The 14,036-nt window shown below is 39.0% G+C and overlaps 2 protein-coding genes across 2 annotated transcripts; both read right to left on the bottom strand.

The window, feature by feature from the left end:
• Positions 1–4,074: 4,074 nt before the first annotated feature.
• LOC141573608 (keratin, high-sulfur matrix protein, B2A-like) lies at positions 4,075–4,968 on the bottom strand. The gene has a single exon (XM_074342837.1). It carries the CDS (start codon positions 4,894–4,896, stop codon positions 4,504–4,506), a length of 393 nt encoding a protein of 130 aa, XP_074198938.1. The 5' UTR covers positions 4,897–4,968; the 3' UTR covers positions 4,075–4,503.
• Positions 4,969–10,228: 5,260 nt separating this feature from the next.
• Positions 10,229–11,794, bottom strand: LOC105073212 (uncharacterized). The gene has a single exon (XM_010960421.3). The coding sequence runs from the start codon at positions 11,694–11,696 to the stop codon at positions 10,731–10,733; it is 966 nt and encodes a 321-aa protein (XP_010958723.3). The 5' UTR covers positions 11,697–11,794; the 3' UTR covers positions 10,229–10,730.
• Positions 11,795–14,036: the final 2,242 nt, after the last annotated feature.

The raw sequence follows: 14,036 nt of genomic DNA, 5'->3' as shown, positions 1-14,036 counted from the left end.
TTGTTCAAGTTACAGGATCCTCAGAGTTCTTACGAGTATTTTTGCCTTCAGTCATCAATGTACATATTTCCAGTTGAAACCCTTAATGACTTTTGCTTGTAGATTGTTTCCTGACTCGACTACAATCTGTACATTGACATCCATCAGTGACACTTGGGTTGTTTCCAACTTTTAGCTATTGTAATTAATCCTGCCAGGAACATAGATGTACAAATATCTCTTCAAGATCATGCTTTCAGTTCTTTTGAGTATATACCTAGGAGTAGAATTGCTGAATCACGTGTAATTCTATTTTTTATTTTTTTAGTAACAGCCATACTGTTTCCCATAGTGTATGTATCATTTACATTCCCACCAAGAATGCACAGAGGTTACAGTTTCTCCATTTCCTTGCCAACACTTGTTGGGTTTTTTGAGAGTAGTCATTCTAATGGATGTGAGGTGGCATGTCACTGTGGTTTTTGTTTGCATTTTCCTAATGATCATGATACCTTCGTATGTTTGTTGGCCATTTGTATATTTTCTTTGTAGATATGTCCATTCATGTCCTTTGCCCAATTTTTAATTGTTTTGTTGTTGTTCTTGTTGTTGAGTTCTTTATGTATTCTGTATATTAACCCTTTATCAGATATATGATTTGCAAATATCTTCTCCCATTCTGTAGATTGCCTTTTCATTTTGTTGTCTCCTTTGATGCAGAGAAGTTTTTAATTTCGATGTACTTCAGTTTATCTTTTTTTTTTCTTTTACTTTTATTGCCTGTTCTTTTGGTGTTATATCCAAAAAATCATTATCAAATCCAATATCATGAAACTTTTCCTCTATGTTTTAAGAGTTTTATCATTTTTGCTCTTATGCTTAAGTCTTTGATCCATTTTAACTTTTGTAGATGTCTTAAGATAAAGGTCCAACTTCATTCTTTTGCATGTGGATATCCAGTTTTCCCAACACCATTTGTTGAAAAGACTGTCATTTCCTATTGAATGGTCTTGGCACCCTAGTTGAAAATCTTTTGACCATATATGTGAGGGTTATTTCTGGTCTCTGTATTCTATTCAATTTGTCTATATGTTTGCCTTTATGTCAGTACCATGCTGTTTTGATTGCTGTAGCTTTGTAGTATAGTTTGAAATCAGAAGTGTGATGCCTCCAGCTTTGTTCTTTTTTCTCAAGATTGCTTTGGCTATCCTGGGTCTTTTGCAGCTCCACACAAATTTTAGGATTGTTTGTTCTATCTCTGTGAAAAATATCATTGGATTTTTGGTAAGGATTGCCTTGAATCTGCAGATCACTTTGGGTAGTATGGACATTTTAACAATAGTAATTGTTTCAGCCATGAGCATGGAATACCTTTCATTTATTTATGTCTTCTTCAATTTCTTTCATCAATGTCTTACTGCTTTCAGTGTACAGATCTTTCACCTCCTTGATTAACTTTATTCTTAAGTATTTTTTTTGATGCTATTGTAAATGAGATGTTTCTTTAATTTCCCTTTCTGATAGATTGTTGTTAGTGTATAGAAATGCTATTGATTTTATATATTGATTTTTATCCTGCAGCTTTACTAAATGCATTGTTAGTTGTAACAGTTTTTGTTTTGGGTTTGGTTTTTTTTTTTTTGGTGGAGTCTAGGGTTTTCTATATATAATATGTCATTTGCAAATAGACAATTTTACTTCTTTCTTTCTTATGTAGATAACTTTTACTTCTTTTTCTTTCCTAATTACTCTGGCTAAGACATTCAGTACTATGATAAATAGAATAGGTAAATGTGGGCATCTTTTTCTTGTTCCTGATCAATAGGAAAAGTTTCAGTCTTTCACTGTTGAATATGATGTTAGTGTGGGCTTTTCATATATGGCTTTTATTATGCTGAGATTGTTTCTGCATCTATTGAGATAACCAAGTGTTTCCCTCCTTCATTCAGTTATGTGATGTATTACATTGATTAGTTTTCATATGTTAAACCATTCTTGCATTCTAGGATAAACTTCCATTTAGTCATGGTATATAATCCTTTTAAACATACTGTTGAATTCTGTTTGATAATATTTTGTTGAGAATTTTAAAATCAATATTCATCAGGGATATTCGTCTATAATTTTGCTTTCTTGTAGTGTCTGTCTGGCTTTGGTATCAGAGTAAATCTAACCTTGTAGAATGAGTTTGGAAGAATTCCTTCATCTTCAGTATTTTTTTTTTTTTTTTGAAGAGCCTGAGGAGGATTGGTGTTACTTTGTCTTTAAATATTTGATAGAATTCACCAGTGAAGCCTTCTAGTACTGGGATTTTTGTTGTTGTTGTTGTCGTTGTTGTTGTTGGAATGTTTTATTACTGATTCCATCTCCTTGTTAATTATAGATCTGTTCAGATTTTCTATTTCTTTATGATTCCATTTCAGTAAGTTGAGTGTCTCTAGGCATTTATCAGTTTCATCTAAGCTATCCAGTTTGTCAGCCTATCCTATGCATATTACTCATTCTTTTAAATAGCTGTGTAGTATTCCAGAGTAAGATCATACCACACTTTATTCAATCATCCTCCTATTGATGAAACCCTCAAATGTTTTAGTTTGTGCTTTCGGATTTAAGAAAATCAGAGAATTTTAAGCTGAAAGGGACTCTTTAAAAGGGCCCAGCTTTAGGTGATTGTGAATGGTCATGTGATGTAGGGGACTGAACTCTCAAAGGAGAGCTAATTAAGTTAATTAAACTAAATAGGCTTCTCAAACTAGGTCTACTTTTAAGTGACTATGTGACCTCAGAAAAGTCACTTAATCCCCTCTGAACACCCGTTTATTCATTGTAAAATGAGATAATCTCTCAGACACGTTTGGAGCTAAAATCATGTAATTGCCCTACCAGGTCTTTCATTCCTTAAGGGCATGATCTGTCCATGTCTGTTCACACTGATAGCCTACATAGTGCTTTCTGTACCATCTTACGTGTAGTTGCTCAGTAAATGCTCATTGAATAAAAGAGGGAATGGATGATTAGCAGTATATGGTAATAATGAATAGGCCAATTCGCATTTTACTAAAGTCACATGTCATTTTATTATTTTTTTTCTCAGCAGGAGCTATTAAGGGGCAATACCTAAAAGTATCAGTAGTTAGAATCAAAGGGGCAAGAGGACAAAATGTGTCTCTACTTCTGTTCTGTTGTTCAAGGATGTCTTCTGGATTAGATCAAGTCTCTCGATATGCCAGGGAAAATGATTCTTTGCTTACGTGTTACCCTTTATTCATGCCCTTTCTTGATTTTCATTAACCCTTGAATGAATAAAGCATTGTAATTTTAACCAATGTGATATTCTTAATAAAGAAGAGTACTTTCAGTCTCCTCCAGCTCTAAGTACAAGAAACTATGATTAATCTTGATTCTTGTCCCAAAAAATCACCCATATTTAGGACACTTCCCCTTCTTCTCCCCTACTTGTGCTTAAAGGTACCAAAATCCATTGTATATCTGTATTACATATAAATGCATGTATACGTATAATAAGTATGCATGTATTTCTGTTAACATTTTAACCCAAAGTAGATACATTGATTCTAAAACTAGGACAAAATAGCTATTATCCTCACTTCCAGTTTAGAAGCCGGGGGAAATTTTTTTGGTGTAAAAATCTCCATCTAAGTGAAAGTATATTTCCTCAGCGAGCCTTTCCCAACTTACAGTTCACTTGCTTTACTCTGTAAGATGACATGTAAGAGGGTGATCTATTGGTGTGCATTACCACTGTTTGAAGATTGCCTGAAAGAGAATATTCCTCTTACAGACATGACAAAATAAGTCATATTCTGGCTCTAGATTCAGAGGTCCTGACACCTGTAACTTCCTGGTTATGAAAACGCTGTGTGAGGTAGGGGTACGGCCCATGCCGACTGGAGGCCTGTGTAACCACCTCTGCTGTGTTTTTTTATGGGGATTAACCTCCCCTGGATTTGATCATGTTTCCTAACATGGTATAAGAATCACAGTGTGGGGTATCAAAACTGGATTAGAATCTTACTGTGTGACTTCCTCTGAAATATACATCATGAGCAGACTCAAAGAAGAAAAAGAGACGTGTTTGCTGTACCAAAGATAGAGTTTATTAAACCTCGGTATATTATTCCCCTATCATAGGAAATGCAGTTTGCAAGATGGTGGAGTTTAGGAGATGAATGTTTCTGAGAAGGACAGATGGTTCTGCCTCAGCCTTGGAAGCACTGGGCCGTGGAGAAGATGCTTGCTGAAGTCTGATCCTGAGGCAAGTTGGTTTTCACATTTCTTAGGTCAAACTTATACCTTGGCAGCTTCAGCGGAGCGCTCAAGATCTTTTTAGCATTGAATGGAATCAGACAGGTCTGTGAGGCCCAAATATTTGGTAAACCTTCAAAAAAGAGTCGAATAAAAATTCAAGAACTTGTTAGTGGTCCAGGGGTGATTGAGGAGATTATTAGTTCATGGACTGAGCTGGAAGTTGAAATTTCAAGTTGAAAATCAGAAACCTGACTTTTAGCAGGTGGGCTCACAGCAGATGCAGCAGGCTGGGCGGCAGCAGGACTGTCCACAGTAGGATGGGCGGCAGCAGGAGGCCTGGGCGAGGTACAGCTGGCAGCAGGTTGGTGGCGTGCAGCTCACCACACAGCAGGGAGGCAGGCAGGTGCCCTCCACGCGGCAGTCAGGGCGGCACCACCTGGTGCGGCAGCTCAGAGCTCCACTGCCACCCTCCTGGCCACAGCCAATGCTACCGCCAATGCCACAGCCAGTCTCACAGCTGCTGGTCTGGCAGCAGGTTGGCTGGGAGCAGGTTGGCTGGCAGCAGGTTGGCTGGCAGCTGCTGGAGCCACAGTTCCCACCAGTAGAACAGATGGGAAATCCACTGAAGCTGGTGGAACAGCAGGCCATGGTGTCAGGAGTTGGGCTGAGAGTTAGGTTGCTTGAAGAAGTTTTTGAGTTTTGTTAATGACTTCCACACTGGGCCTTTTATAAGCCTTGACCAGCTATTATTTACATAATTCTTAAAGCCCCTTCCTTGTTTGTTTTAAAATAACTTGTCTCTGAATGGTCATTGGCCTATCCCTGAGTTATTTGTTCAACCTCTGAAAGCTTTTAAAAGTTAATTTTATTTGGCCTTCAATTAGGATTCTTCACCATGGTCGAGTAGTCATTAGCATTCACTGGTTATATAACCCCTAATTCCACATATTTGTTAAAATTTGCTCATTGCCCAAAGAATAATTAACTGAAGCCTCACCTTTAAGGAGTGTCAATATTACTCAGTGTTGACCCTTGTAATTGAATTCTTGGGTCTCACATGACAGTTTAATTCCCACTAGCCAGAGCTGACTGCTGCTTTTCTCATCTTCACCTTGACTGTGAAGCTGGCCAGAAGGGGATGCTTTCCTTAGGGCTAGAAAATGTGGGTGAATTGCTACTGATGATGTTTTTGGAGTACTTATTAAGTGTCCAAATGTTTCTGAGACTTTGCATGTATCAATTCATTTAATTTTCACAGCACGTCGATGGGGGAGGTACCACTGCTGTCCCACCATCAATGGGAGAAAACTGAGCCACAGATTAAAGTAATTTGTCCAAGTTCACACTAACAAGTGGTGAATCTGAAATTTGAATCCACGTCTTCTGACCCCAGACTAAATTCTTTTAACCAGATAGTCAATTCCCTCTTTTCCATGTAAGCAGTTGTTTTAGGGAAAATCAATGGGTGAAAAACAAGATGTGACAATTTGCCCACTTTCTTAGAATTTTTTAGAGTGAAGGGAAGAAAGGCAGAGCTTAGGATGAGTAATAACACCAGTGATTCATTAGGGACTTCTCTGGAGACCTTGTTTTTTAAACTGCATATAAGCACACTTCAAGGAAATCTCAAGTGCTAAAAAAATTTAACCTACTTAACTTGTGACTTCATCTGATCATTGATCTCAGGATTTTCTATAGATTTGGATGTTCTTAACTGCATAAAAAGTATACTTTTTTTTTAGAAAGTACACTCTTAGTATATTAATACTGGAGTATGTGATACTATCGTGCCTTAGAACTTCAGTGTGTGGTTTATTCCAGATGTTAGAGAGTAATTCAATTAACTGGAAAGTTTATATTAGCCCAGTGAGGCAACTGACGTGGGTGAGATTGAAGGTTTTGGCTAGGTACCATGAAAGCTGACCTAGCCTCCAGGGAGTATGGCCTCTTACAGGGAATGGAAGTCAAAATGCCACTTACAGGGTTTAAATCAGAACACCAAATGTTCGTTGTGCCTCTCTGGAAATGACAGTTTTGAGTTACTCTTGCTGTGTCTGAATTAAGCATTTTCAAATCCCACATCGAATTTGGTATGTTTCTTTGTGAATATTTTGCTTCTTTTCCTTAAGCAACTCTACAACACAGATTCTTTGATTAGCTTTTTTTCCCCCCCCACCTTGGATGTTTGAAATGTGTAGCTTTGTCATTATTATGATCTCAGGGGCTATTTACTTCATAGTGAAATTCAGCAGTAATCATTGATACTAAAAAGATTTTTCTCCCCTTGCAAAAAGTTCCAATGTTTGAGGAATTGAAATGCATGTTGATTAGGGCACTGGAGATAGTAGCACCGCGTATCCCATTTCTACTTCTGTGCGTTTCTGCTGTGGCGACATCTCCCTCAGTGCAAAATTAAACTCAGTTTTCATGTTTCTGGTCTTTGGTTGCCCTTAAAGAATTATTAAGAGTAAGGTTTATTTGTCAGGATTTTCCAGAGAGACAGAAATGATAAGATATATATGTATATACATATATAGAAAGGGGTTTATTATGCAATTATGGAGGCTGAGAAGCCCTGTGACCTGCTGTCTAAAAGCTGAAGACCCAGGAAAACCAATGGTGTAGTTCTAGTCCAAACTTGAAGGCCTGAGATCCTGGGGAGCCAATGGTGTGAGTCCTAATCCAAGTCCAGAGGCCCCAGAACCAGGGGTGTCATGCTCGAGAGCAAGAGGAGATGGATGTGCCAGCTTGAGCAAGAGAGAGAATTTGTCATTCCTCTGCTTTTGTGTTCTGCTCAGACCTCAGTGGATTGGACAGTGCCCACCCACATGCGTGAGGGTGATCTTTACTCGGTCCAAGGATTCAAATACTAGTCTCTTCCAGAAACTCCCTCACCAATACACCCAGAAATGTTTTACCAGCCATCTGAGGACCCCTTAGCAGTCAAGTTGATACATAAGATTAACCATCACAAGGTATGACACTTACATTTGAGAATTCTACTCCTCTGCCACAGAATGAAAGCTAATCTGAACATTTCCTTACCTCCTCTAAATAAATCAAGAGTAAAGTTTAACCAGAATCTCTCCTCCTACCACTTAAATCCACTTCTTCTTGATTGATTGTCACACAAATAGAGTAAGAAGTTATAATCATTTATGATGTTTCCCTATGTAGATTTTCTATCTTGGATATCTCTATCTGCAGTCTTCTTTGGAGAAAAAAAAAATGCCAATACCTTTCCATTTAAAATGTTCTTTTAACTACTGTATTTATTTTCTTTGGGTTTCGTTACTTCATTTAAGCAATGGGTGTGCAGACCATACCAGAACCATAAAATGTGTTTTTCTGTTATTCTTGAATGTTTGCCTTCTGTTCACAGATATTAATGTTTTGAGTTATTTTTCCTTAAGAGTTCAGGGTTCCAGTTTTCTAATTATGAGTTTAGGGGACTCTTCCAATTTCTTAAACTCCATTTTACCAGTTTTCTAATTCAGTTGCATCTGCCTCACTTAGATTCCTGAGAGATAAGACATGGTTGAAGTACCAATCAAATGACCAACCATTCCTACCCAGGGCTTCTGTGCTTCTGTTCTGGGCTCCCATCCTAGTGACGAAGGCTGGATAACTTCTAAACTTCAAGGACCTCATCTCATTCTCAACTTTTTATCCTAAGCCAACTAAAAAGATCCTTCTCTTTTCTCCTGAATGCCAATCAGCTCTTTTTGGTGCTTCTGAGCTGAAGCCCTTCTAAGTAAAAGGTGCAAGCAATCTAAGTCTTCCCAACCTAATGGGAGATGACAGAATGGTATGACTGGTAGAGTGTTGACCAAGTTTTGGAGCTGTTGTGTGTGAATGTATAGATTGTGCCCTGATGGGAGACTCTGTCCACTCAGAGGAAGGAAAATCTGTCTTTACACAAAGAGCTATAGTCTCAACTAGTGGTGTGTTCCTCTGCTGTGTCTACCCAAAGGTGGTGCCTTTGTCCAATTCTTGAAAGTTGTGCTAATGTAGACCCAGCCCTTTGATTAATTGTTTAAAAAATTGAGGTGAAATTCACATAACATACAATAAACCATTTTATTTTTTAAACATTTTTTCTTGACTTATAGTCATTTTACAATGTTTTGTCAAATTCCAGTGTAGAGCACAATTTTTCAGTTATACATGAATATGCATATATTCATTGTCACATTCTTTTTTGCTGTGAGCTACCACAAGATCTTGTATATATTTCCCTGTGCTATACAGTATAATCTTGTTTATCTATTCTACATTTTGAAATCCCAGTCTGTACCTTCCCACCCGCCCCCTTGGCAACCACAAGTTTGTATTCTATGTCTATGAATCTGTTGCTGTTTTGTATTTATGTTCTTTTTTTTTTTTTTTTAGATTCCACATATGAGTGATCTCATATGGTATTTTTCTTTCTCTTTTTGGCTTACTTCACTTAGAATGACATTCTCCAGGGACATCCATCTTGCTACAAATGGCGTTATGTTGTCTTTTTATGGCTGAATAGTATCCCATTGTATAAATATACCACATCTTCTTTATCTAGTCATCTGTTGATGGACATTTAGGCTGTTTCCATGTCTTGGCTATTGTAAACAGTACTGCTATGAACATTGGGATGCAGGTGTCTTTTTGAAGTAGGGTTCCTTCTGGATATATGGCCAGAAGCAGAATTATTGGGTCATATGGTAAGTCTATTCCTAGTCTTTTGAGGAATCTCCATACTGTTTTCCACAGTGGCTGCACCAAACTGCATTCCCACCAGCAGTGCAGGAGGGTTTCCTTTTCTCCACAGCCTCTCCAGCATTTGTCATTTGTGGACTTTTGAATGATGGCCATTCTGACTGGTGCGAGGTGATATCTCATTGTAGTTTTGATTTGCATTTCTCTGATAATTAGTGATATTGCGCATTTTTTCATATGCCTATTGATCATTTGTATTTCTTCATTGGAGAATTGCTTGTTTTACAATAAACCATTTTAAAGTCTACAATTGTGTGGCATTTAGTGCTCACCGTGTTGTGCAACTGCCATAACTCTCTCCAGTTTCACAACTTTTTCATCACCCCAGAAGAACAGCTAATGACATTTAAGTAGTTGTTCCCATTCTCCTCCACCTCTAGCCTTTGACTCACCACTTTGATTTTTATGACCAAAGATTTCATCCAGAATGGAAATTCCCTTATGTATCTTTTGTTTAATCCTTGCTTCATTCTAGAACTCTCTGTCTGGAGATCAGAAAAAGAATGATGATAGTGGATGCCAGCATCATGTTCATATAAAGCCATCCCTGCAATGGACATTTTATTTTTTTGTTCACGATACATGAGAGAATTGTGTAGTCATTATAAAAACATCAGCTGAAATTATTCTTCATCATTTTCCAAAGATTATTTTGAGGAAGAATAGTGTTAGTTGTTGACAGGATATTACTTGGTAATAAGTGAGTAGAGAATTCCATGATTAAATCAGCTTGGGAGTGATAGTTGTAGATAGTCCCTATATTCTGATACGCTGTATAAACCTTCTATATGGTAATAATACATGCAACATTATTCAGCCATTGAAAATTTTTCCCCTTTGGGAATCTGAAGGGTCTAATTGACAGTGTGTCACTTGTTTAAGAAATGATCTACTAGTATATGCATGGAAGAGATATTGCAGTTCTCTCGCTTTTCAGATTAGAATCAGGTACCTGGCAGGTAAAGAGACTTGCTCAAGAGTTCATGGATTGTTAGTTACAAAGTGGGGACTAGAGCTCAGGATGCCTTTAAATCTTATATTAATAACTATCTTTCCTATTTTGTATTACCCTTTTAATGCCCTTGATGATTGAAAGAATGGTCCACAGAATTATGTATGAATGAAATGAGTGGGGTTCGCAATACCTCAAGAAGCTAAATGACATAAAAGTCCTTTCTGTAAAATCAGTTTGCATATGTGAGGACTTCAGGAAGTAGTTCCAAAATACTGATGCATTCTTTTAATCATATATTTTGGCTGCAGAATATTGGATCATTTAATGGCAAAACAAATGAAAACCACCTTTTAAAGGCCATTATGAAAAGCACAGTAATAAGGAAAAACCATACTGCCACATTTGTTGAGATTTTGAAAACTCCCAGTACCGCAATATCAATAGCAAATACCAAAGAAAAGATAGCTCCAACAATGACTTCATCACTGACGAATAAAAAATTTTATTAAATCCACAACCCAATGAGCTGTTGAAACATTTCAGATGATATATATAGAGAAGTATTACACATCCCTTTTCACAGTGTAGGACTTCTGTTGCTATCCAGGTTTATGAAATATTTTATAAATTTCCATCTTAGGGAATTTACATAGCCATGTGACATGAGGTTGCAAGCTGGGTTATGGGTATTAGAGCTCAGAAGTTTGTTGGGACTCTACATTGGCTAATTTTGCAGTGCCACTTTCTCAGAATTCCCATCAGAAGGTTTTCAACAGGTGGGCTCACAGCTGGTGGGCTCACAGCATGTGGGCTCACAGCAGCAGCAACAGCAGGCTGGGCGGCAGCAGGACTGTCCACAGTAGGATGGGCGGCAGCAGGAGGCCTGGGCGAGGTACAGCTGGCAGCAGGTTGGTGGCGTGCAGCTCACCACACAGCAGGGAGGCAGGCAGGTGCCCTCCACGCGGCAGTCAGGGCGGCACCACCTGGTGCGGCAGCTCAGAGCTTCACTGCCACCCTCCTGGCCACAGCCTGTGGTACCACCGATGCCACAGCCTTTCTTGCAGCCACTGGTCTGGCAGCAGCTGGTCTGGCAGCAAGTTGGCTGGGAGCAGCTGGTCTGGCAGCAGGTTGGCTGGGAGCAGGTTGGCTGGCAGCCGCTGGTCTGGCAGCAGGTTGGCTGGGAGCAGCTGGTCTGGCAGCAGGTTGGCTGGGAGCAGCTGGTCTGGGAGCAGCTGGCCTGGCAGCAGGTTGGCTGGGAACAGCTGGTCTGGGAGCAGGTTGGCTGGGAGCAGCTGGTCTGGCAGCAGCTGGCCTGGCAGCAAGTTGGCTGGGAGCAGCTGGTCTGGCAGCAGGTTGGCTGGGAGCAGCTGGTCTGGGAGCAGGTTGGCTGGGAACAGCTGGTCTGGGAGCAGGTTGGCTGGGAGCAGCTGGTCTGGCAGCAGGTTGGCTGGGAGCAGCTGGTCTGGGAGCAGCTGGCCTGGCAGCAGGTTGGCTGGGAACAGCTGGTCTGGGAGCAGGTTGGCTGGGAGCAGCTGGTCTGGCAGCAGGTTGGCTGGGAGCAGCTGGTCTGGCAGCAGCTGGCCTGGCAGCAAGTTGGCTGGGAGCAGCTGGTCTGGCAGCAGGTTGGCTGGGAGCAGCTGGTCTGGGAGCAGGTTGGCTGGCAGCAGCTGGAGCCACAGGTCCCACCAGTGGAACAAGTGGGAAATCCACAGAAACTGGTAGAGCAACAGGCCATGATGTCAGAAGCTGGGCTGAGAATTGGGGTGCTTGGAAAAGTTTCTGAGTTAGGTCTGCTTGTTCCCCCTGGACCTTTTATAGGCCTTGGCCAGTTCCTGTGTTTGTGAGGGACAGCATTTTTATCTTATTACTCTTTAAACAAGCTTTTCCAGGGCCCTCCAATTGTTCAAATACTAAGTTATTTCAAATATATCTCCAAATTGGTTTTTCCTTTTGCTCAGCTAATACTCATCAAATGTGTTTGTCCTTGATAGAAATATTGACATTTCATTTTTAAACAATGTCTTGGCCTTTGTTTTGCACTTACGATCACATCACTTTTCACTCAGAAGACAGTGTGACCTTGGGGTCATATTTACCAAAACTTCAGTCTCCAGAATAAAATTATGAACGATTGATAGTCCTTCATGTAAGGAGTCTCTCTATTTTGGGGGATTATTACAATTATAGTTTCTACAATCAACCATATAGAGACTCTGATAAAATCCACTTTCATAGGAATTCATAGATCTTTCCAGAAATTGGATCTCTCTAATTTCTATGCTCTCTCTTGGACTTCACACATTCAGACTTGAGGAAATATTTATCACTGAGGAGGGTATATGGGACAAAACCTGCTCCATTCCAATTTACTGTGGATATTTTGTTAGCACAAATTTAAAATTTTAAAGGGCTAAAATTCATATCCAGTAATTAGTAAAAAAAATCACAAAAAATTTTAAGTGTAATTGACATTTCTCTGTGATGGATAAAAATCACTACTGTATGGATTATCTAGATAGAATTTCTCAAAGGTAGGATTCACTTTCAATTTACATCATTTTATATAGCTAACCTTGTTTCCTATGAAAGGATAGTATCAGACAGAAGAGCAAGACAGTTGAATTTCTGAAGGGGAACCAATAAAAGAAAGAGTAGGGTTTGGGAACTACTTTTTCTGGATCACATCATAAGGCAGGTTAGGGAATAGATGATCAAATATCATTCAGTAGGTATAAGTGCAAAGAGATTAAGATAAATTTCAGCAAAATAAAAATCAAAACCACCAGGAGGTGGTTACTCAACGAAAGAACATGATTTTCCATTAGAAGTTTAGGGTTACATAGGAGGAAATGAAAAAAGTGGTAACCAAAAAATACATGATTGCTACTTGTGGTAGGTTTATTCTTGCCTTCCAACCATGAGTAGAAGCACATAGTTAGCTTTTATGAGGTGGAGGTATTGGTTTGGACAGTGATAAAATTACCTTAGAGTGTGAATCATGCCCCTGTCAATAAAGATGGTCATGTCCTACAGTAACCATGATGGCAGGTATGAAGTTCAAAGATGGTCGAAGGAATCACCGAATGTTGGAGATCAAAAACTTAATAAATCATCTTGTCCAACCATTTAATTTTATAGGTGTAGAAACTGACATCATTCTTTTTAAAAGTAGTACATTTATTAAATTACATTATGCATGGGGTACTAAAAGATTATGTAGAAGGCAGGACCCAATCTGCTTGCTTCGTATCTTGCTCTAGTGCACAAGTCAGGATAGGCCAGATTAATCAGGAAAAGAGTTGAACATAGAACCAGTCAGCCTCAAAGTTCTAAACTGGAACATTGACATTGTAGTATGGACTACTTTTAATTTTCTGTCAACATCAGTTGATGTTAAAATAATATTGAGCTGAGACTGGCTGCACTTTGGAGAGGTTAGTGACTTGCTCCATTCAAATACATCCAGAACATAGCCAGAAGAGCTGGGTATAAAACTCTTATCCCTTATTCCTATATCAGCTCATTTTATTTTATACTGTGCTACTTTTCAGGATCAATTAAAGCTAGTGAAACTCTTTGTCTTCTGAGTCTTTTCCTAATATTTTATAATAGCTTAAGAATAGAAATATTAGTGGTAGGCAGAATACACTACAGAGTTGTGGTTTTAAACATGTAGTAAATAAGCAGAAATATTTTAAAACTCTTTTAAGTGTCTTCTGACTAGAAGAGTTTCTCATAGGGCTGACATTCCCAATTATTTTATTGCTGGTTGTTTCTTGTTTCCCACATTCAGATTAGCCAATACTCCTTCTTGGGTTTCTAAGTCTGCCATACTCTTTGTGTCCTCTTTATTCTATGATCATTATCTTAGTTAGCTCTATGGTGTGTCACTTGGACCAGTGTAGGGGCCTCTTGATTTGTTTCTGTGTAGTCATTTTATGTCTATCCTTTGGCCCTTTGTTTTTATAAGCAGCTACCATAGGAATCATCCCTATGCCCAACTCCTGTCATGACATTCCCCTGTCCTAAGGATTTCAACATTTCCTTGGTGCTTATTTTACCTAAACGACATACT

This window comes from Camelus bactrianus, chromosome 16, assembly GCF_048773025.1.
Source record: "Camelus bactrianus isolate YW-2024 breed Bactrian camel chromosome 16, ASM4877302v1, whole genome shotgun sequence".
NCBI lineage: Eukaryota > Metazoa > Chordata > Mammalia > Artiodactyla > Camelidae > Camelus > Camelus bactrianus.
The sequence above is the reverse complement of the archived record's forward strand: the minus strand, read 5'-3'. Positions and strand labels throughout refer to the sequence as shown.

Bases quoted from the DNA above. Each gene is read 5' to 3' on its own strand.
- LOC141573608 (XM_074342837.1), bottom strand. From the start codon at position 4,896: ATGGCCTGCTGTTCCACCAGCTTCAGTGGATTTCCCATCTGTTCTACT.
- LOC105073212 (XM_010960421.3), bottom strand. From the start codon at position 11,696: ATGGCCTGTTGCTCTACCAGTTTCTGTGGATTTCCCACTTGTTCCACT.